The 25,073-nt window shown below is 42.3% G+C and overlaps 1 protein-coding gene across 1 annotated transcript in view; it reads left to right on the forward strand.

Moving 5' to 3' along the window:
* The window catches only part of CHST15 (carbohydrate sulfotransferase 15), a 131,475-nt gene that overhangs the window by 34,914 nt on the left and 71,488 nt on the right, over nucleotides 1-25,073 (forward strand). Inside the window, exon 2 of the mRNA XM_082267347.1 lies at nucleotides 24,004-24,621. Coding sequence (XP_082123473.1) covers nucleotides 24,247-24,621 — 375 coding nt within the window. The 5' untranslated portion in view covers nucleotides 24,004-24,246. The remainder of the gene's footprint in view (nucleotides 1-24,003; nucleotides 24,622-25,073) is intronic.

Raw genomic sequence — 25,073 nt, forward strand, 5'->3', positions numbered from 1 at the left:
GTGACTATAGGGGGAATATAAATGATCACAATCTACAGAATTTAAGCATACCGGATTAAGAAATCATTCTTTATTTAACCCTAAAGTACCAGGAAGCGAAAATGCATGGGAGCTTTTAAAAGAATGGTTGAGGAAGACTTGAAGAGATTGGAGGTGAAGGACATGAGAAATAAGAATATATGGAAGACTATTAAAGAAATAGAAGAGAAAAAGGAGGTTGTTATCCGCCCAGCAGACAAGGGAGGTGGACTGGTCATATTGAATAAATGTGACTATAAGGAAGAAATGGAAAATATTTTGAGGGTTGAAGGTACATATAGAAAGCTGAAGAAAATCCCAAAAGGCAATATGACAAGAAACTCAGGGCCTATATAAAAAAATGGCAAGGAGAGGGGTATCCTGAGGCTTATTATCAGTGGAGTGGACTCCTTATTCTCCAGATTAGGTGAATACCTGGACTAGTATTTACAACCACTGGTACAGGAAGGGAAATCCTGTTTGAGGGATAGTACACAGTTAATCACAGAGCTCCAGGATATCAGTAATATTAAACAATGTTTTTTAATTACCATAGACGCTAACTCCCTGTACACTAGCATAGTATAGAGAGATGGGATTAACGGGGTCGCCAAAGCTGTATATGAATGCGCAGATTTAAAACAAGAGCAAGTCCAGTACATTTTGAAAGGCCTGGAATTAGCAATGGAGAGTAACTATTTTTGGTATGGCAATAACTATTATGTACAGACTAAAGGAGTGGCCATGGGAGCCTGCTAGGCCCCAAGTGTGGCCAATCTGTTCATGAACATGTGGAAGGAAGAACAGATCTATAGTGTGGAGAGACCCCGTTTGAAATTCTACCGGCGATACATAGATGATATCATTTTATGGAAAGGATCATGAGAGTCTCTGAAATGTGAAGAGATCAAGCACAATATATATATGGGATTTCATTTACTGGGAATTGGAACTGGCAAGACGTGGATTACCTGGACCTTCAGATATGTAAGGAGGGAGATATACTGTGTACTAAGACCTTCTTTAAGCCCACGGATAAGAATGGGTGCATACCGGTGTCCAGCTGTCATCATCCAAAATAAAAAGGAAATATTCCTAAAGGTCAACTGATGAGACTGAGAAGAAACTGTGATAGGTTGGAAGATTATGATGAACAAGCTGAAGTAATGGTGAAGACGTTTGAGGAAAAAGGCTATCAAAAGGAGAATTTAAAAAGATTAAAAAGAGAAGTGAGGAACATGAGTAGAAATGAATTTTTGACCAAAAGAGTTAGGACTAAATAGAAGAATATGGATCTGGCTTTCATTACAGGGTTCAAGAAACAGTTCAGGTCCTTCGAACATATTGTGAAGAAGTATTAGCTTATTTCTAAGATCCTTCCTAAAAGGCCTAGGTTTATCCATAGGGTAACACCTACGCTTAGGAACTGTCTTGTCCACAATATCATAGATCCACCTAAACATGTAAGACTATTTTCAGAACTAAAAGCATTTTATAGATGCCAAAAATGTTTACCTTGCAAGGTGAGCAAAAAACAACCTAGAAAGAGAGAAATCTTCAAGTCCTCAGTCAATAATAACTAATTTCAAATTAAAGAATTAAATACTTGTAATAGTACACATGTGAAATATGGGATTGAATGCCCCTGCTGGCTTCAATATGTGTATATTTTTGTTAGGATCAGGGAATACATTAATAATATTAAGAAAGGGTTCTTAAACCCAGTCTATCTAGACATTTTTCAGAGGTACATAATAGAGACCCAAAGGGACTTATATTTTATGGGATAGACCAACTTAAGGGACATTGGAGAGTGGATAATAAAAAGGTTGAAGTGTCCCAAAATGAGACCAAATGGATTTATCAGCTGGGGTCTCTGCAGCCTGGGGGCCCCAATATTGATATAGATTTGAATTGTTAAATTTCTAATTTGCGATACTCATCCATCACCCCCTTTTTTTCTTTGTTTTTTTTTTTTTTTTTTTGACGAGTACAAATATATGATTTTTAGACTGTCTTACTCAGGCATACATATACGTAGTCCTATAATCTGTCCCTTCCATATATACCCTTCATGTATTAGAGGATAGGTTATACACAATACTTCCTCCTTTACACGTTTCCTTTACTATAAATTTTTATACATGTATTTTTCTTTTACTTTGGAATATTCATTTATCACTTACTTTGCGATGAGTACATATTTAAGATCTGGGCTGCCTTACCCAAACATTTATGTACATAGTCCCATGATTCTTCCATATTTACTTTTCATGGATTATAGGATAGGTTAAATACATGGTATATACCTCCTCCTTTATATACATTTTTCCATATGATTTTATAAATTTACAGGCCCTTTCTATATTCCTATTTTTATATTTTTTTACTTTAAACATTCTAGTTTTATTTTTATTACATTTTATGTATTTATATTTCTTCAGATATAGTATATACGCACTACCCATAGAATTTAATTATACAATCAGGTCCATAAATATTGGGACATCGACACAATTCTAATCTTTTTGGCTCTATACACCGCCATAATGGATTTGAAATAAAACAAACAAGATGTGCTTTAACTGCAGACTTTCAGCTTTAATTTGAGGTTATTTACATCCAAATCAGGTGAACGGTGTAGGAATTACAACAATTTGTATATGTGCCTCCCACTTTTTAAGGGACCAAAAGTAATGGGACAGATAGATTAACGATCATAAATTAAACTTTCACTTTTTAATACTTGGTTGCAAATCCTTTTTGCAGTCAATTACAGCCTGAAGTCTGGAATGCATAGACATCACCAGACGCTGGGTTTCATCCCTGGTGATTATCTGCCAGGCCTCTACTGCAGTTGTCTTCAGTTCCTGCTTGTTCTTGGGGCATTGTCCCTTCAGTTTTGTCTTTAGCAAGTGAAATGCATGCTCAATCGGATTCAGGTCAGGTGATTGACTTGGCCATTGCATAACATTCCACTTCTTTCCCTTAAAAAACTCTTTGGTTGCTTTCGCAGTATGCTTCGGGTCATTGTCCATCTGCACTGTGAAGCGCCGTCCAATGAGTTCCGAAGCATTTGGCTGAATATGAGCAGATAATATTGACTGAAACACTTCAGAATTCATCCTGCTGCTTTTGTCAGCAGTCACATCATCAATAAAAACAAGAGAACCAGTTCCATTGGCAGCCATACATGCCCACGCCATGACACCACCACCACCATTCTTCTCTTATGAGGTGGTATGCTTTGGATCATGAGCAGTTCCTTTCCTTCTCCATACTCTTCTCATCCCATCACTCTGGTACAAGTTGATCTTGGTCTCATCTGTCCATAGGATGTTGTTCCAGAACTGTGAAGGCTTTTTTAGATGTTGTTTGGGAAACTCTAATCTGGCCTTCCTGTTTTTGAGGCTCACCAATGGTTTACATCTTGTGGTGAATCCTTTGTATTCACTCTGGTGAAGTCTTCTCTTAAATGTTGACTTTGACACACATACACCTACCTCCTGGAGAGTGTTCTTGATCTGGCCAACTGTTGTGAAGGGTGTTTTCTTCACCAGGGAAAGAATTATTCGGTCATCCACCACAGTTGTTTTCCATGGTCTTCCGGGTCTTTTGGTGTTGCTGAGCTCACTGGTGCGTTCTTTCTTTTTAAGGATGTTCCAAACAGTTGGTTTGGCCACACCTAATGTTTTTGCTATCTCTCTGATTGTCAGGGCTTACCTTGTTGGAGTCTAACGCAGAGATGTACGCTCACCCTTGCAGATATCCACAGTCCAAGGTGACTAGGTAAGAAAGCCACCTGGGCTGTGAATCTGTGCATGGGGGCTTGGTAGGGAAGGTGCTCCAATAAGCAGGACAGGCAGGAATACAATGGGAAGTCCAGAAATAACTGTAGTCACTGGATGACTCAAGTCCAGATAAGGATCAGGAGATGAGAGGAAGATAAGGTCGCAGGAACAACATGGAGCGAAGGTAAAGATGGAAGTCGGAGTCAGTCTGGAACACACGCTCAGGAAGTAGGAACAAAGTCTGTCAAACAGGAACAAAGATCAATGAACTGACACTGCTCTAAGCGAGAGGCAGTGTTTTATAGCTTGCTTAATTGAGCAATTAGTTTCAGGTGGACAATGAGAGACAGGAGCATACTCAGGTGAAGTCCGGCCTTACACTTCCAGTCCGTGGAACGCATAGCATTCCAGAGACAACTACACAGAACAAACGGCTCTGACTCTAAGGCCTTTATTTACTGCTTGTTTGTAAGTGTATTTTTTTGGTATTTTATAAAATTACCTCATATGGAATTACACTGCAGGGGTTTTACTTTCTAGTGAGTGCGGAAAAGTGGGGAGCACGAGGGGACCCACCTTCACTGTTTATCACCAGAGACTGTGTTTTATTTACACTGGTTTTGCTCTTGCCACTTTATATGGACTTTTGCATTTTTTGGATTGATTTATATATTTGATTTATATATTTCATGTATTTAATTTCTGCATTTTTTGCACTGAGAGCACTTTTTTTTATTCCATATGACACCACATGTTGCCATATATTTATGAGATTTATTGTTTACTGATCCTTTGTCACTATCCACTGAGAGCACTTTATTATTTGTCTTTCCGGAGGGTTATACCACTCTTGTGTTCACCTATCCTAACCCTCAACGGTCTAGTGGTACGGCCTACATATAAGAGGCCACAAGAGGCCACAAGGGCACAGGATCCCATATACCACATGAGTGGTGCCACAGTTGATGAACTGGTTGATCTTATATACCTTGCCATCTACGGCCGTGACTTCTCTTTTCCTGTGGCACATGAAGGCACAAGTACCACAATTGTTAACCCCGCATCTGTAGCTCCCCTTCTGGTCAAAGAGAGAACCCCAAGTGCCATTAAGACCATTTTTCTTATTCCTTCTAACCCTGCTAGGGGCCACCATGCTTCTAAGGTCCCTAGGCTTTCTGAAGATTAGGTTCGGGTTCGAGGTAGATGGTCCTTCAGGACTGGGTCCTGTTTAAGAATTTTCCAGTTCCTTTTAAGGACCTTCTGTATCATAGGGGCTTTGTTATTGAACCTAATGCAGAATCTAATCTGCACTTCTCTCCCCGCTTCGGGGTCTTTCTTTTCCTTCACTAAGTTCATGTCAGAAGGAGTGGTATCATACACACACCTGCTTTGTGAGTATAATGTATACTTTTAAATATTTTAATAAATATTTGTTGTGGTAATTCACTAGGTCGGTGTGCCCCTTTTCTTTTTGTTGTTGTTTCCCAGTTGGTTCCGGATACCCTTGATCCTGAAGGGGCAGCAAGACCACAAGCTTTGTCCACTCAAGTATGAAGTATCCCTCTTCCTTCCGTCATATTTTTACTCGAGCGCAGGAGAATTGTTCTACCCCTTAAAAGAACAGTAGCAGACTGATAAGATTCTCTTTCTGCTCTCTCTTCATGTTGGCATCTTTGTTAGCAGGTCTGCATTCCAGGCACCTGATTGGCTTAGGTTCTGCCCCTCCTTGTTCTATTCTTAGGCCGGCCATACACAGTTTAAATCTTGGTCGGTTCAGCAAGAATGCCCGACATTCGGCCCGTGTGTACTAGGCTTAAGTGGTGCTGTACAGGCAATCACATAAGGGCAGCAATCATAATTCGATATTTACATTAGTTGCATTTAAAATACATGAAATTATTTTTAACAGATACATAACTGTAACAGTTTGTGTTTTTTATATCTTCCTTGAGTTCTGACTGTTCAGATTATTTAGAAAAAATGAGAAATTATGCTGATTTTTTCCCCCTCTGCTTTAACATTATAGAAAATCCTGATTCAATCTATTTTGAATCTAGGGCGTAAAACTAAAAAATTGTGGAAATTTCCAAGGGCGTAATGGGAGAAGGAGGGGTAAATATTAATGCAAAGCCTTGTATAGACTATGCATGTGTATTGCAATAATTTAATATCAAAGTTTGTCTGTTGAATTCTTTAATGTTAATTGATCATGACAGTTAACATAAAAGGCAAATGAGTTTTTAGTTGGGATATACATAATTCAGCTCTGCTAGTTATTCTTAGATACCATCAGAGACCTTGTATCCCCCCTGACAGTTCTATTAAATGCTTGCTGGAAACTCTGTTGCTGGAAACTGCTCCCCCCCCCCCCCCTCGCAGAGCCCAGGGAGCACAAGAGCCGTGCTGTTAGAGTAATTACACATTTAGCCATTTTGCTTGGTTTCCCCATAGGGTGGGCTTGTTTTACTCTCACTTTGCGGTTGGAACCTCTTGAAGTCCACTCAGAAGTATGTGTCAGGGACACAGAGGAGTCACTGGACTGCCCAGGGGCGGAGGTGATGATCCGCTGACATGGACTTGTTTCTTCTTATGACCCCCGTACTCAATATGGGAACAGCTTGTTCTTATTTAGGCTGTTTTTTCTTTACTTGTTGGGAGTCTAATTTAAAATATATAATTACTTCATTGCCAGTTACATCATGTCTCCTGTAAGCTATGGAAAACGTAAATACTGTCTTTACTCACAGGGCTACCAGCCAAGAAAATGGCTTTACTGAGGGGCCTAAAATCTTATACAAAACAAAAACAACATTTTTCAGGTGCTACATATAGTTACAACTTGGCTTGGCCTACCATAAACTTAAATCTTTTTGGTTGATTTTAGGACTTAGCATGTCACTATTGCCTTTTAATGCATTATCAAACAATGGTCACCGTACACTGTTATTAGGACTTGATTCTTACGTACAATGATGGATGGTGAGACATCTGTCTGTCAAGTCATGAGACTTGTGTTGACTATCTGTGGGATGTGTCAATGTGGAGCAGCAGTGCCTTGTTTAGCCTATCTTTTCATTTCTACATAGAATAGGGAAGGGTTAATGCCTACTTAATCAGCCTTTGTCCACTCTGGGCATGATAATAAGCTCAACACTCCTTGCTGCATCCAAAGCTAGGCCTACATAGTCCTTATACTGTATAACAGAATATGGGGACTAGTTCCTATGTGCCCACATAGGGTAGTAATATGGGCCATAGAGGTACAAATCTCTGTCCAAGAAAGGAAGATATTCTTCTTGACTCCACATGAGAGCTGAGTGCCCAACTGCTTGCTTAATGCTGATGGCAGTCTTCATTTAGTGATTTTCCAGCAAGGTTTGCAACTGTTGTTATCATATCTAACCCTCTCAAGCAATTGTAATCAACACTTAAGTGATTGAGAAAAAAAATCACAAGCAATTACTGTATCAAAAGCATGAAAATCCCTTAGAATTTTCAGATTGTTTATGGAAACCCTAAAGCCCAATGTTGACTGGCTTTTGCTCACATCAGAACTTCTCTTTTAATATAAGTTCATGGTAATGCAAAAGCAGATTGAAGCAGGTTGATACAGTTTAGGAGAGTGATGGCGAACCTTGGCACCCAAGATGTTTTGGAACTACATTTCCCATGATGCTCATGCACTCTGCAGTGTAGTTGAGCATCATGGGAAATGTAGTTCCAAAACATCTGGGGTGCCAAGGTTTGCCATCACTGGTTTAGGAGATCAAATGCAAGTCAAAAGGACATCAACTGCAGATCCAATGGACCTATCAATGAACTGTGAATGGTCTCAGAATTGTCTTGAATTGATCTATAACAGGGGTCTCCAAACTGCGGCCCAAAGACCAGATGTGGCCCTTCGCTAGTCTTTATCTGGTCCCCTTGGGGCACTATTCCTCCCACTGACACCAACAATGGAGCACTATTTATTCCACCAATACCAATGATAGGATACTATTCCTCCTACTAATAGGGACACAGGTTCCTCCTTCTATTGGACCATCAACCCTGAGGCCATATTTGTTCTCATAAACGCAAAGTCCGGGACATTTTCTGCCTCCGCTGGGCACAATCTGGCCCTCCTAAAGTCCGAAGGACAAAAAACTGGCCCTTTATTTGAAAAGTTTGGAGACCCCTGATCTATAGTGAAAGAGGAATGAAATTGAAAGCATACTACATTTGCCCATATACACAAGTCCAAAGTCTGTCAACACAGGTTCCATGAATGATAAAGCTCATGGGTATGCATTGCAACTGGAAAAGGGGTCCTTTATTGTGCTCCACACTAATGTATACTTTGCATCTGCTCTCTTTACATCCGTCGCTCTCCCTGGGGTAATTGACATTGGTTAATTGTATTGCGCAATATCCCAATCACTCATTGCTGTTAAGTCCTTGCTGGGAGGCTGTTAATTAAATTGAATAGTGCCCATTAAATAGCAGCGGGGCTAATTAAATGATGAAAGGATTCAAATTAAATAAGATTATGTCTTTATTCTTGTCTTCATTTGTAGCGCTTCTGTAAATCTCATATCTACATGACACGTTGACTTTGTCTGCCAGCTGCAGGAAAATGGAATATTGTAGGGGGGTTGGTTTTATTCTGTTGGGTAGCCCAGTACTTGATGTTTTGAGCCGCGAGAAGAGGTCAGGCACTGTCACATTGATTTTTTTCTGGTTGACAAATAGTCTGTGAACGGATTTGTTAAAAGAGCTTTTCTCTATGATTTCATGCACGCTGCCAAGACTCTGAAATATTCATAGGATCGCAGCTGTAGGGGCTGAATAACACAAGAGTATATCTGACTCCCACCATTGTGCTTCAGCCTTGAAATATGCCTAGCTGGGACAGCTTTCATTTTGCTCTCCAATTTCTGTAATGTTAGACTGAAAGATGCCGCAAGGAAATGTCTGTGCACTCATGTGCGTTGTGTGTGTTGCAAGAGTAACATGGCCAAAATCAAAGTGCCAGACCAGATATACTGTCTGCCTAGACACTTCACAAGAGAGGGATATAGAGGAACAGGTAGTTAAGGAAGGTGCTTCTACCTAAAATCAGTAGACTCCCATTATTAAATTAGTTATTAATTAATAATAATATAACTTCTCACTGGTTTACCAGAGTGAATGATATAAGGCAAATGGAACAGCTTACGGCAACTCTAAGGGACAAGACGGAGGAACACAAGACACGTTGGATTCACTGGGACCTTTTTCACTTGTCCGACGATTATCTATCCTTCCCCTAACCGGCTTGACATGCCTGCGGATGGGACATAGCGAACCCCCACTCTTCACTTTTCACTTTCCTGTCTATCTTTTTCTTCCTCCTCCCTCTCTCCTTTTCCTTCCTCCCTTTCTCTCTCTTCATTTATCCCCTCTCTTGCATTTCTTCCCCTCCCTCCCTGACTTAGGGCATTGTGTTTGCCCTATCCCTTCTATTAAGTCATAAAATGCCACTAGGTGTGCTCCAAACAAAGGGTGGGGGGGATAGTCCCGGGGTCTTCCCCGCTTCGGGTGGGGGTTTTGGTGGGCCCCCTTGCCGGCCGAGTGGTAGATCCCAGTGGGGATTCCTATCCCCCTCCCCTTGGGCGGGTATCGCTGGACTTCCCTCCACACAAACTCTTGTTTACAGCAATGCTGCACATGAATGAATAAGTTTGAAAGATAAGACAACATACGAACCTAGGTTACACTATATGTTTATGCTTTGTGATAGTATGTTTTACACAAGGTTGTTCCCTGTACTACGTAGTCCACATTTCTACTACTATCATGCAAATGTTTGTAGCATTGTTATTCCTTATTGTTCATGGCATACCTTTAAGTAAAGAATTAAAAAAAAATAATAATAATATAATAAATAATAATAAATAATCTAAAAATACTATAATAAAATAATACATAATAATTAATAATTAACTAATTACTCATCATTATTAAACACTGATTTTTTGCAAGTTACCTAACACCAAGAAATACATCTTGTGGATGTGTAGCTGTTATATGTGTCTTTAAAAGCTGTTAGAAACATCTTAAAAATCTTCACTGTCATATCTTGCACCTGTTGAGCTTGTGTGCCACAAAGTTAATTAATTCCTATGGAGATGTTGTACCCGGAAAGCGGAGTTTGAGCTCATGCCTGCAGATAATGGAAATTGTGAAATGCATACATAGCCTCCATGCCAGCTGCAGAGCATACACTCAGCAAAACAGGGACAGGGAAGTGTGTCATTGCAAGGAGACTGAGGAGTGGAATTATTTTTAAAAGAGAAATTCAAGGCAGCAAGTGAAACCAGTTGGTGAGTTTGTTACTAGTGTTATCAAGGCACAAATTTACTATTTTACTGATCCTAATGACCATAACAAGCAGATCAATCCATTCAGCACTCAGAGAATGTTACAGTTGTAATGCTACCCCCGTAGGAGCCGCTGGTATATTCCCAGGTCTTTCCTTGTTTCAGCCTCGCAGCCAGGCACACAATATTTCCCACAGCCAAGTGCACAGCTTCCACTCTTTACTCCAATGACCAGCCTAGGGGTTGAAGTGTTTTTTTTACTGTAGTTTAGGAATTTGGATATAGGAGGAGGGGGTATAGTAGGATACTCCAACTGAACTATTTACACATGAGGACAACTTTCTCAGTAGAACTGTGTAGCAGACTGTACAGCATGGAGAAAAACTCCCTTTCTAATAGAAAGAATTGAGAGAGGACCCTGCTCTTAAAGACATCAGCTGGTGTCCCCTTTAGCCTATACCGAGCAGCTGACTTCTAGCACCCAGAGGGGGATTCAGCAACACCAGTCCCTAGGATCCCTTTAGGGGGGTCTGTTCTCACAAGGCCCTGGTCACAGTTAACCTTCCTCCATGATACCAGACAGGATCCATGGACATCCTTCCTCAGTCAGCTCTCAGGAGAACCCTGGGTTTCAGCATTCAATGTTTGGGCCCTCAGGTTGCCCACCTGAGGCCGCATAGCAGTCTGTGCTGGGGAGAGGCAACAGGCCCCTTCCCCAACTGGACCCCTCCTCTCAGAAGGAAGACCCAGATCCCATGTGCTCCCTAGATATAAATACCAGCACCCAGCATGCTCAGGGTCACCACTCCCTGTAATTGGCTGGGAGGGCATTCATATTCATGCTGCTTATTCGCATGGGTCACTCCCCTTCACCCAGAGCCTTTCAAGGCTGTCTGGATACAGAGGAGCCAATCACAGCAGCACTGTGAGTCACACAGGATACTCTCAATAAGCAATTGTAAATTTCCTATAAAAGTAAATGTTACCCTAAAAAAAAAAAAAAAAAATGTATCCTGTTCCCTTAAAGTATGTTACACAGCACAGTGCCCTTGGTATCACCTGAAATACATGGCTGATCATGCCCATTGCTGCCCTCCCCTCTGTAAACTGACCACGGTTGATCATGGTTGCTGAGCCCTGACACCGTGGTCAGCTTACGTGCCCCTGTCATCCGCAGCTCTCCTCTGTCCTCTCTCCCCATCCTCCCTCCCTGCCTGTCAGCTGTGTAAGTGCTGAACGCTCCCCTCCTGCTGCAGAAATTATTGTTTTCTACCTATATTGCCCACATTACGGTGTTATATTGCAGTATGTGCCCCAGTGTATATTATTTATTAAAAATAATGCCACTTCATACCTAATTTCAGAGTGCTGCTTGGCGCTCACGTGACCGCCCGCAGCTCTCTTCCCCTCCTCCGGGCTGATGTCATTCTCAACCCCCCTACTGTAGTTTTCGGATCAGGGAAGACAGTGGCGGGCTGTCATGTGCTGAAGGACACTCTGAAATTTGGTATGAAGCAGCATTTTTTTTATAAAGAACATGCACTGGGGCACATGCTGTAATATAACACAGGGGATTATAGGAAGAAGAAAAGTGGCTTTACAACCACTTAAAGGAAAAAAGCTGCTATGTTTTACCTAGCAATCTCCTGTTCAGCAGGAGACCACACTGTAATAACCTATCTACATCCTAGCACCTATCTAGGAGGGTACTACAGAGTTATGATGAGCTTTCACAGGAGCTACAAAAAAGAATCAGGATAGAATATACCAGATTCCACCAACATTGGAGATGAGATAGCCAATGCTGCCCATAGATGGAGGGATAACTCCTAAAAGAATGTCAGAGATTCTTCATTTTGCCATATTTAATTGTGAACACTAGCAGTGCTACTAATAGATACAGTGGTATACGTGTAGGCGGGGCCTGAATTAGATACCTTGGATTGGTGGGGGGAAATACTCACACACTGTTTACAGCGCACTGATGTCTTTTATATAAATCTTACACAATTTGTTCATTAAGTTGTCACTCAGACCCTTCCCTTTTTTACGTATACTACATGATAATTTTGATATTGTATGCTGATTACAGACCTATAATATTTGACATTTTATACAGTGCTCTACATTTTGCATGGTTTGCAACAGAATAAAAAAAAAAGAGTGTGCCAAAAATATGTGGGGCCCCTTTTTGAAAAGTTTTCTCACCCGAGATGGCTGCTAAAGTCTCCCCAGAGGTTGGTGTCCAATCAAACAAGCTTCCTCTCTCAAGGCACTGTATGGAATCCCTAAGGGAACATATCCCTAGTAAGACTCCCCTTTCCAAACAATAGTGGCACTACGCTATCTATGGATGGGAAAGTTATGCACCTGCCTACACACATGCAATACTTTGATTCTTCTCTCCCCATAAGAGAATAAAAAAGATTAGGCCAACCTTGTTCTAATAGTTTCCAACCTTTTGAAAAATATACAGTATGTGTGGTGACAAATGCCTTCTTTTTGCCCTATTAAGAGGTTTAAACCCCTGACTGTAACAAGCGATGACTGAATCAGGAGCACCATTCTGTCTTATACAATGGGTATATCCTCCTTTAAAAATATTTATATTTTGTTGCTTTGCAGCCTAAAATAAAGACAGACGCAGTTTTTGTTTTAGTGTCGGGTCACACTTGTGCAATGCGGGAAGGCTGCGAATTCGCAGCCTGTTCCCGCATCGCAAACGCACATCTGGCAGTTCACACTGCCATATGCGATACGCTGGGGGTGTCAATGAAATGTTAACGACACCCCCAGTTTGATCGCATATCGCAGTGCGATCTTACTGTTCGCACAGGATCGGATCGCACAAGTGTGAACCAGTGTGCGATCCGATCCTGATGCGGCTGAAAAAATGCCTCATGTGCGACTTTTGTGCGGGTGCAGTGCGAATTTAGCCATACAAAGTGTATGGCTGAATTCGCACTGCACATCCGATCGCATGTAATGAAGGAGCAGTGTGCTCCGATATTACATGCGATCGCCGCACACGCGGAAGTGTGAACCGGCACTTATTCAGTTATATTTGCTCAGTGCAGCTTTTCAACATCCACGTGAAAAATATAACACAACATGTAAGAAAAAAACAAAAACAGAATCACTAATTTGGAAAAAGGCTTACACCCTTGTGTCAGTATTTTGTTGAGGGTATGTTCATATAACGGGGGTTTGAAATCATGTGCATTTCATTGCGAGTTGGGGGGTGATTTGTAAAACAACTGTGCGGGTTCATGCACAGATGTCTATTAAAATCTCCCCGAAGTCGTCAAAAGTAGTGCAGGAACTACTTTTAAAAATCGGTGCGGCGGCGCAAACTGGGCATCGCACAGATTCAGAAGGTGCCATTGCCGGCAATAGGCTGCGATTTGGCATGCAATTTGACATGTCAAATTGTCGCCTCGATGTGAACGAAGGCTGAACCACATTTTTTTTTAATAACAGCCTTTCACCTCTCTGTCCTAACCCCTGTATGACCCATTTTTACGGGCTAGCCGATCCATTTGCCTGGGCTAAATATACTATAAAAAACATCTCACAGGTACCACCCTGAAGTCATGGCCACAATTATCCTCAGAGTTCAACCTTCCACCTGATTATTTGTTTCGGTACATGCAGCTCTCCCATGCCTTCTCCACTCAATATCCTTGTGTATTACTAGCTTTGGTCCAACCTGCTCTGGATCGAGTTCTCCGGGTGGGTTGTGCGGAGAAAAAAACATCCAGAACCTATTCCCACCTACTATCAGTTGCTCTCCCCACATTGTCTGCCCTGCGTTCTAAATGGCAGCGTGACATCTGGCATCATGTTTTCGTAACACTCATTAGGGGTGACCCACCTACTATCGGTTTCTCTCCCCACATTGTCTGCCCTGCATTGTAAATGGCAGTGTGACATCTGGCACTTATATGAAGACGATTGGGACGATATTTGGGACCACCCTTTTCGTATTCTGGTCTCTGCACGAGACAGTTTAATTCAATTCAAAATAGTCCACAGGGTCTATTACACACCATCGAGGCTTCATCTTATGAGTCCCTTTCATGCCTCAGAGTGCTGGAGATGTAGTCATACCCCCGGTGATTTCTGTCATATTTTTTGGTCCTGTCCGGTTATTGGGGCTTATTGGACGCAGGTGTTGGCGGTTATTAGCGTTGTGTCAGTAACTAAAATTCCATTCAAATATATATATATATATATATATATATATATATATATAATATATATATATATATTTTTTATTTTCTTCTCTATTTTGGGTTTTGTATTTTTGAACCTGTGAGTTTATGTAAGTGAAAACTGTTCAATAAAAATATATAAAAAAAAAAAAACAGCCATCCATCTGCTGGGATATGTCTCTACTAACTTTGCACATCTACACTGCAATGTTTGCCCACTCTTCTTTGCAGAACTGCTCAAGTTCAGTTAAATTTGATGGTGACAGTTTGTGGACTGCAGTCTTCAAGTCATTCCACAGTTTTTCATTGGGGTTTAAGTCTGGGCTCTGACTAGGCCATGCAAAGACACTCATCTTTTTCTCCTTCAACCACTGTGTTGTCATTTTTGCAGTGTGCTGTGGGTCATTGTCATGTTGGAAGGTGAACCTTGTTCAAATAGACAACTTTCTGGCAGAGGGTAACAGATTTTCCTCAAGAATTTGAATATTTTGCCCATCCATTTTTCCTTCTATCCTGACAAGTGCTCCAGTCCCTGCTGTAGAGGAAAAACCCCTATAACAGGATATTACCACCTCCATGCTGTACTGTGAGAATGATGTTATTTGGATGGAGAGCTGTATTGGATTCCCACCAGACATATTGTTTGGTGTTGAGGCCAAAATATTAAATTTTAGTCTCATCTGACCATAACACCTTTTTCCATGTGGCCTCAGAATCTTCAAAGTGTGTTTGGCAAAGCTACGTCATGACTGCATGTGGCCTTTCTAGAGGAGTGACTTTTTTTCTGATGTAGCACCCTCCTAGGTAGGTGCTAGGAAAAGTATGTGTGTGGCCCTGTCTGCCTATCAGGGGGGCCTGGTCAGTTAGTTAGGCTGTCATGTATTTCCAGGTGTGGTCTGTTGAGTCTGGGGAGTCTCCCCACTGTATCCAATGAGGGCTCTTGTTGAACAGTGGAGGAAACCTGGCCAATAGCGCACCAGGGTTTATGGCTGTCCCAGTGGGCGAAGTTTGCCGCAATGCACTCTGGGATTGGGTAAAAACCTGAAGGGATCATGTGGCAGAGCATCTTTGGTGGGAAGCAGAGTCCCAAGAGGAGGCTGACGGCTGTCTCTCCTCCTGTCAGAGCGAGTGAAGGTGTCCTGGGCAGTCGGCCTGAAGGACCGGAGATTGAGCTGGGCTGCAGAGAGGGATCCAGAGTGTTGCTGACCGAGTGGAGCTGCTGGGCAGGAGTTTCCAGGAAAACAGTGTTGTGAGTACTCAAAACCTGCCCTGGGGTCTGCCTAGGAGAGGAGGCCACTCCAGAAGGTCAAAGGGATCCAGGAGCCAGCTAACCGGTGGTCGTGGCATAGAAAGGGGGTGCCAAGTGTTAAGCCCTGAAGATAAGGGAGTGAAAGGGGGCGCCAGTGTGGGCCCTGAAGCGTTCAGCAGTGCAGCAAAAGTGTAGAAGTAGCTACCTCAGGAAGGAGTACCTAAGGCAGCTAAGACAGGATTTCTTTAACCACTTCAATACAGAGCAGTTAGACCCCCTTCCTTCCCAGACCAATTTTCAGCTTTCAGCACTCTCACACTTTGAATGACAATTGCTCAGTCATGCTACACTGTAACCAAACAAAATTTTTATCATTTTTTTCACACAAATAGAGCTTTCTTTTGGTGGTATTTGATCACAACTGGGTTTTTTTTTCTTCGTGATATAAGCAAAAAAAAGAGCAAAAATTTTGAAAAAAAAACACTTTCTTTTAGTTTCTATTATACAATTTTGCAAAAAATTAATTTTTCTTCATACATTTAGGCCAAAATTTATACTACTACATATCTCTGGTAAAATTAACCCAAATTAGTGTATATTATTTAGTCTGTGTGAAAGTTATTGAGTCTAGAAGCTATGGTACCAATTACTGAAAATTGATCACACCAGATGTACTGATGGCCTATCTCCTTTCTTGAGGCCCTGAAATGTCAGGACAGTACAAATACCCCCCAAATGACCCCTTTTTGTAAAGTAGACAGTCCTAGGTATTTAGTAAGAGGCATGGTGAGTTTTTTGAAGTTATAATTTTTTCCCACAATTCTTGGGAAAATTAAGAAAAAATTTTTTTTTTCTTTTTTTTCCTAAAACGTTGTCAATTTATAAGCTATTTCTAACACATAGCATGTACACAGCAAAAATGACACCCCAAAATCCATTCTGCTACTCCTTCTGAGTATGGTGATACTACATGTGTGAGACTGTTACACAGCCTGGCCACAAAAAGAGACTCCACGTCCAAGTAGCACCATAAGGCATTTTAGGAGCATAAATACACATAAAACTTTCTTACTACCTATCACATTTTTCAAGGCCCTAGAGCACCAATACAATGGAAAAGTCCACAAAATGACCCCATTTTGGAAAGAAAACACTCCAACGTATATTCTATGAGGCATTATGGGTCCTTTGAACATGTCATTTTTTTCCACAAGTTTTTGGAAAATGTGGGAAAAAAATAAAAACTTTTTTTTTTTACACAAAGTTGTCAATTTATAGGATATTCCTAACACATAGCATGTACACAGCAAAAATGACACCCCAAAATACATTCTGCCACTCCTCCTGAGTATGGCAATAACACATGTGTGAGACTTTTTCACAGCCTAGCCATATAGAGGGGCCCAACATCCAAGGAGCATCATCATGCATCCTAGCCACTTGCCTAGGCCTATTTTTGACATTTGGTGTTTACAAGCTAAAATCAGTTGTTTTGCTAGAAAACTGCTTAGAGAGACCCTTAGCAGAGACCCTAGAGATTAAAATGGAGATTATTGCAATATTTTTTATCACACCGTATTTGCGCAGCGGTCTTCCAAACGCATTTTTTTTGGAAAAAAATCACTTTTTTTAATTAAAAAATAAGAAACCAGTAAAGTTAGCCCAATTTTTTTCCATAATGTGAAAGATAATGTTACGCCGAGTAAATAGATACCCAACATGTCATGTTTCAAAATTGCGCACGCTCACGGAATGGCGACAAACTTTGGTACTTAAAAATCCCCATAGGCGACAATTTAAAATTTCTACAGGTTGCCATCTTTGAGTTACAGAGGAGGTCTAGGGCTCAAATTATTCCCCTTGCCCTAACGATCGCGGCGATACCTCACATGTGTGGTTTGAACACCGTTTACATATGTGGGCGGGGTTTCCGTATGCGTTGCTTTTGCGCGCGAGCTAACGGGGACAGGGCGCTTTCATTTTTTTTTTTTTTTTTTTACTATTTATTTATTTATTTTTTTTACACCGTTTAACAAAAAAAAAAAAATTATCATTTTTATTTCTATTACAAGAAATGTAAACATTACTTGTAATAGAAAAAGCCACGACAGGACCTCTTTTTTGTGAGATCTGGGGTCAAAAAGTCCTCAGATCTCACAAGTACACTAAAAGATAGAAAAAAAAAAAAAAATTATTATATAAAATGAAAAAAAAAAAAAAAAAGGACCTTTAAACCGGTTGCTAGGCAACAACATTTTCCGTAGCTCCGGTCCTCCAAGACCATAGAGTCAAGTGAGGGCAAGCTTGCCCTCACTCAACATCCTGTCTGTGAGGATCCGGGACCGGATCGTTTTCCCCGCTGCCGGCGGGTCCGGTAAGCGGGGAAAAGGACCGGACGCGGCGGGAGGGGGGGGCATCTCTTACGCCATCCCGGAAGGGTGATCCCACGGCGAATCTGCCGCTGGGACCACCCTTATCGGAAAGCCAACCGTCCACCGTTTAAAAAAATACCAGGGTTATGGCAGCTATCTGCTGCCATAACACCGGTATTTAGGTTTAAACGGAGGACGTATATAAACCTTTTTGGACTTGGACATGGTGGCTGTATGAAGGGTGACAGGTAGTCGGGTACTTTGTTGGGCAGGTGACAGGCAGGTGACAGGTACTCTGGTACTGATGAGCAGGTGGCAGGTACTCGGGTACTCCGATAGGCAGGTGACAGGTACTTGGTTACTCTGATGGGCAGGTGACAGGCAGGTGATAGGTACTGATGAGTAGTACTGATACTGATAGGTGATACTGTACTGATGGGTACTGATGATCAGTACTGATACGTGATAGGTACTGATGAGTACTGATGAGTAGTGATGGATACTGATGAGCAGGCGGCAAGTACTCGGGTACTTCAGGCGTCAGGTACTCTGATGAGCAGGTGGAAGGTACTCGGGTACTCTGATGGGTAGGTGACAGGTACTCAGGTACTCTGATGGGTAGGTGACAGGTACTCAGGTACTCTGATGACGGGTACTCCGTTGACATCAGAGTACCCGAGTATCCGTCATCAGAGTACCCGAGTACCTGTCATCAGAGTACCCGAGTACCCGTCATCAGAGTACCCGAGTACCCGTCATCAGAGTACCCGAGTACCTGTCATCAGAGTACCCGAGTACCCATCATCAGAGTACCCGACATCAGAGTACCCGAGTACCCGTCATCAGAGTACCCGAGTACCTGTCATCAGAGTACCCGAGTACCTGTCATCAGAGTACCCGTCATCAGAGTACCCGAGTACCTGTCATCAGCCCATCAGAGTACCCGAGTACCTGTCATCAGAGTACCTGATGGGCTGGTGACAGGTACTCGGGTACTTTGATGGGCTAGTGACAGGTGCTCTTTATTGAGGGGGGGGGCAATCAGTGTGTTTAGCGTGCACTGTATTTGGTAACTAGCTGTTACCACAATCTCTTCCTCACACAGGATCAGTGTGTGAGGAGGAGAACACGGTGACAGCTAGTTACCGTGTTCTCTGTTGACATTTGTGACCGGCTGTGATTGGACACAGCCGGTCACGTGGTAAAGAGCCAATTTCATTGGCTCTTTACCTAGATCGGGGATCGACTCTGTCCGAGGGACGAGCCTCGTCCCCGATCGCTGCTCTGCGCGAGAGAACGAGCGGCTCGTGCTGGAGCCGCTCATGTGATCGGCTGTGATTGACACAGCCGATCACATGGTAAACAGCCAATTTCTATTGGCTGTTTACCTTGATCAGGGATGGGCTATGTCCGAGGGACGAGCCTCATCCCTGATCGCTGCGATGCGCGCCCCCGGGGGCGCGCAGTAGCAGCTAGAGCGAGCGGACGTCATATGACGGCCGCCCGGAACGGTAAAGCCATCCTGCCGGCGTCATATTACTATGCGCCGGTATGGATGTGGTTAATTTAAGCTCAGTTACAAGAATAGTTCAGCGTTAACCGGCATCCGGCCAGCGTTAACCAGCGTCAAGTCAGCATTGGCAGGCATTCAGCCAGCGTCAAGCAGTACCTCTTAAGTGTCTCCGCCAAATTGTACATAGCTGAGTTAAAGGAGTATCCCACTCATCCCTTCTCCCATCCAAATTCCTAAATAAATCAAAAACCCAAAGATACTGGACTGGTCATTGTCTCAGTGCTCACACTTGGAGAAACATGCTTAAATGTGCTGTTGTTGTTAGCGGTAACCCAGGGGAACCATATCCAGCAAAATGGCTGTGAATTGTGCAACACTTACAACCCTCGCATACAATTCACATTTGTGGAGAATTTGTAATATTGTCACATGCACACAATGACTACTCTTTGTCCTAAATTCCTACAAATGCTTCAGAGTTGCTGTAGGCCTCTTGGTATCCTCTCTGACCAGTTTTTTCCTGGCTCTTTCATCAAGTTTGGAGTGATGTCCTGATCAGGGAGGGTCTGTGTTGTACCAAATACCTTCCACTTCTTAATAATAGACTTCACTGTGCTTCTAGGCATTGATAAAGCCTTTGAAACTTTTTTGTATCCATCTCCTGACTGTCCACAAATTCCTGGGGATCTTTTGACAGTGTCTTGCCACTCATAGTTGATTGTTTGCTTCAGTTGCATTGCCAAGGACTGAAATGCTCCAGGAAAGCTCTTTTTATGTGGGGACACATTGTTAAGTTTTGAGCAGCTGCTTCCTTTTTCCTATAATAGGTGGTAGCGCATAGGATTCTATATCTACATCTTTTCATGCTGAGCTAATCAAAATGACCACAGCTGATCACAGTTCAGATCAGATGGCTTTGTGTGCCATTAAGAAGGTGATTAGCTACATCTGATAGAGTTTACAAGTCATTTTTAGGAGGGGGTGATTATTTTTCCATCTCAATGGTTCTGCTTTTGAAATTTTTACATTTCTTTTCTGACATGTTGGTGTTCTATCTTTCACTTGGATGGTATAAAGTGGAGTAAATACAGCTGAATGAAACAAAAATTGTGTCTATCTTCGTTTCAGGCTGCAAAACAACAAAATGTGATTATTTTAAAGGTGGTGGTGGGAGGTTGATTCTTTTCTATACCCACTCTATTACTATGGCAATAAACAAACAGCTCTTGATCATTGCAGTCTCTAAGCTGCCAAATGTTTTTCACATATAGAAAAAAATGATGTGTACTAAATATGCATCAGTATTTTCTGAGGCCATCAATCAGATTCAAACCTGCTCTGGAAAATACACATTTAAACTTTCATCTCCAGACTGGTTACTATGGAGCAATGCAGAAAGTAATGATTTCAGACATTTGGATAAATAAGTGCCTCGGTGATGTGTTACACAATCAAATTGCCTTCACAGCAATTGTTCTCTATTTTTCCAGTTAAGCTTTTCTTTTTGCTTTAATCCTTGACTAGCCAGGCAGTCAATGCATTTCAAAATTCCAGCTGATGCCTAAAAATGTCAGACTTTTCTGCAATCAATAGGAACATGTCTCCCAGTTGGCTTTGGTGCTGAACTGTTTGCTTCCTGTATTCTAAATCAGAATGTCCAGTACTGATTATATAAATGCAGTGCTGGGAATACCTTTTATCGTTTTGGAAAATCTATCCCATACCCAAGAACAAAATGTAATATAGTCCTTAGATGTGGTAGCTGCATTAAAGTATAACTAAAGGCAAAACTTTTTTTTTTAGTTTTGGGTAGAGTGGAAGGAGATTAGAACACCTGTCAGTTTATATTGCTGTTTGTGCCCCTGTTTACCCCCCTGGCGGTATTCCCGAGTGTGGCGTCCTCCCCGGGGTCCTCACACTCTCTCCCCGCTCTGTGCACAGCCGATTGCCTGCATTTGCTTTCCGGTTCCCTTCCTGCGAGTGTTGCGACACGGGGGGGGGGGGGGGGGAGGTTGGTTGTGGAACCGCCGGCAAATTCAAAAGTGTAATTACACTAAATGACATGATACAAAGCTGTGATCCTAATGGATTACACTGTATCATGCCATTTCACCACAGGATTGTAATCAAATAAACCGTTGGTGCAAAACACCTGTCCCCTGCGCTCTGAGTGGTGCAATCCTCTATCCAGCTTGGCTATAAACTTGCAGATGTCGAGAACTATTGACACAGCAACTTTGGAATGCTTCAGCCTTGCAGCCCCTTCACAAGACCAGGGTGGTCTGGAAACTCTAAAACAACAGACAAACACAAGGGCGCACCAGCCTAGTGCATTATCCTTTGGGCAGGTTTATTAAAAGAAATAGATTAAAAATACTCACAAACGAGTTCTTGAAAAAAACACATCAAACAAAGTATAAAATCCTCAGCATCGCGATCAGGATCCGATTGTCCCCCGAGCCTGTATAGGCTTACGGGTTTCGAGGCGGCGCCTCTTCCTCAGAGCCTAGCTCTTGTCCTACCTTGTGCTTGTCTGTTATCACCACAGGATTGCACCTGGTGACTTTTCCAGTGCCCTGCCTGTGCTTTTCAAGTGCTTTGTGCCTGGAAAATTTTGAACGACCACGGCGTCCAAAAAGCGTTCTTTTTGCGCAAAAGCACTTTTAGACAAACTGGAAAACAGCGACAGCGAAACTGACTTACTTGAAGAACTGAGCGATAGCGATTCGTGGAAAAATTAGTTATCCGGTACGGAAAGTGACGACAACGACGATTCTGATGTCTCTTTCTGGCACATAGCTTGTGGAATTTGGGAAGTATATTCTAACTGGAATGGGAAGACTTATTTGAAGCTCAGCATTAATGACAACCATAGCTCCCTCCATAGGAAGAATAAATGTTGTCACTCTAGGAGAGAAAGTATTTTATTCACAAGACTATTAGGTGAAAACAAAGGTAAAAAAAATGTTAGATTAAGTAAACAAATGCAACCACCTCGTCTAAGCTTCAGTAAGCTGTGTGAGAGGGCTTCACAGTGTTGTAGATGTAGCACCCTCCTAGATAGGCGCAAAGTAGGCAGAGTAGTTTTGGCTCTGTCTGCTTAACAGCAGAGCATCAGGCTAAATTTATGTGCTCCCTGCTTCTCAGGGAGCAGGATTTAGTAGTTAGGCCTGCTCCATTTGTCCAGTGTGTGATTTTTCTGAGCTGAGGGAGTGTCCCCACTGCGTCCAATGGGGAGGCACATTGGACGGTGGAGGAAACCCAGCCAGTGACACACAGGCTTTGTTACTGCCCCAGGGATTGGCACAGACTGGCTGTCTCAGTGCATTATGGGGCAGGGTATATAAAGCCAAAGACACATGTGCTCAGGGTCTTCGGGCGGGAAGCCAGGTCCCAGAAGAAGGGTGACAGCTGTCTTCTCTTCTGCAGCAGTGGATGGTGGTCACAGGCGGTCAGTGAAAGGGTGTCAGCTACACTGAGAGAGAGAAAGGGGGTGCCAAATTAGAACCCTGAAGATAATTATAAGTAGAAACACTTAAACTACCTTCATTCCAGTAGCAGAGTGAAGCAGTGGCCTTGCCGCATCCTCAAGCCAGATGTCCTCAGCATTGTGAATAGTTACTAGATGGAGTATCCCACTCATCCCTTCTCCTATCCCAGTTCTAAATAAAACTACAAAACAACATCCCCTGTACTGATCATTTACTGAGCCAAGTACTTAAAGTGATAAGTTCTGCAAGCTGTTGGTACGGGTAACCCAGGGGAATCCAGGAAGTGTTATATCCAGCAGTCCTCTAGGGGGCAGTGCTACATAGGATAGAGAGAATTTGGTGTCATAAAGAGTTCTCACCAATGCAGGTTGAAATACATGTCACATTAGGAAAAAACTGGCCTTGCAGTTTTCTCCAGGACGGGTAAACCCTGATATTCGTTCTGGAGACTGGAAGCTTTGTTGAGTATTGGTTGGGATGAAGCTTCCAGCCCTAGGTCCACATTTTGATGACCAGTACCTGCTCATTGTACAGGTATGCACAGGCCTTATGATATAGTATGCTCGTAGGGTTCAGGGCTCCATCCGGGAAACAGGACACCCCTGCCCAGAAGCCAGGTGTGGGCCAGTGCAGCAAGGAGCTGCAAGTGATACAGTGAGTCTGAGTTTGGTGACATGGTCTGGAGGACCAGACAGGAGCCTGAAGTGTGAGGCCAGAGTAGTGGCACTGCACTGCATGAATAAGCAAGGAAGCTGAGTGAAGTATTTGTGTTGTTATATAGCATTAGAAGAGGAATGTTGAAAACCCCTGGGAAGAGTGACCCTGTTTGTTTTGGTCTGGAATTGAGGGTAGAGGAAGTCCATATCAGCAAGGTTTAGTGAATAAACTGTGTCTTCAATCCTTGATGCTGATCTTCACAACTGAAATTTTTCTTTTGAGGGTTTAGATGCATTTTGATTTCTGCATTTTCCTTCTCTGTCCATGTTCTGATGAATCTAATTTTTCTCCATCCAGGACACATGAAGACAGACAAAAATGAAAGGTCACAGTGTGCCTGAAAAAGTCTATCCGAACAGAGGTGATGAAGAGTCTGAATGCACCCGCAACCCACTACATCACATGCACTGTACTATAGCTACTGACAAGGCAGTTCTGGTCCATGTATCCCTGTGTCCTATGCCTGTATGTTTGGGCACCAATGTGGACATAGCAGAGACTTACTGGATTCGGCATTGACACCATCCTAAAGCAAGCTGGATGTGGAGATCAGCTTCCGTCTTAGGAATGCCAGCAACACAAGGTGCCGGAGGGAGTCTGAAAAAGGGCTTTGGTAAAAGAACACTGTGTAGCCTGCTGGTGGCATTATCAATCACTGCTTTGGTGGTTGCATCTTACGTATTGTCTGGGGGAACATCAGAACTGTTTCAGGCCTTATCTTTACCTCTCTCCTTGACTTACAATCAATCCAGCACAGAGAGACCTAAAAACATTGTTCAGTCCATCCAGCCCTGTTCAGTAAATGTAACATTCATTACTCCTCGCTCGGATGCCTCTATTACAAAGGAAAGAGAGATTCGACTAACAGGACGTAAGATCCCAGACATGGCAGAGCTGGAGCAATATGAACCACATGTATGAATCTCCTAAAACAACATTATATTGCTTTTAAGGCAGATTTGTTTTCTGTTTTATTTGTTTTTATAGCTTCTATACAGCTAGGTCCATATATATTTGGCACAGGCACAATTTTTATACTTTCGGCTCTGTATGCCACCAGAATACAATTAAAACAAAACAATTTAAATAAATTTGAAGTGCAGGGGATTAAACATAAATATCAAGTGCAAATTTTAGGAACTGCAACCATTTTTATACACAGTTCCCCTAATTTTCAGGAGGTCAAATGTAATTGGACAAATTAATGTAATCATAAATAAAATGTTCATTTTTAACATTTTGTTGAGAATTCTTTACTGGCAATGACTGCCTAAAGCCTGGAAGCCATGGACATTACCAAAGACTGGCTTTCCTTCTTTCTGATGCTTTGCCAGCCTCTAAATGCAGCTTTCTTCAGTTGTTCTTTG

This window comes from Pelophylax lessonae (genome assembly GCF_965119305.1).
Source record: "Pelophylax lessonae genome assembly, chromosome: 9".
Taxonomy (NCBI): domain Eukaryota; kingdom Metazoa; phylum Chordata; class Amphibia; order Anura; family Ranidae; genus Pelophylax; species Pelophylax lessonae.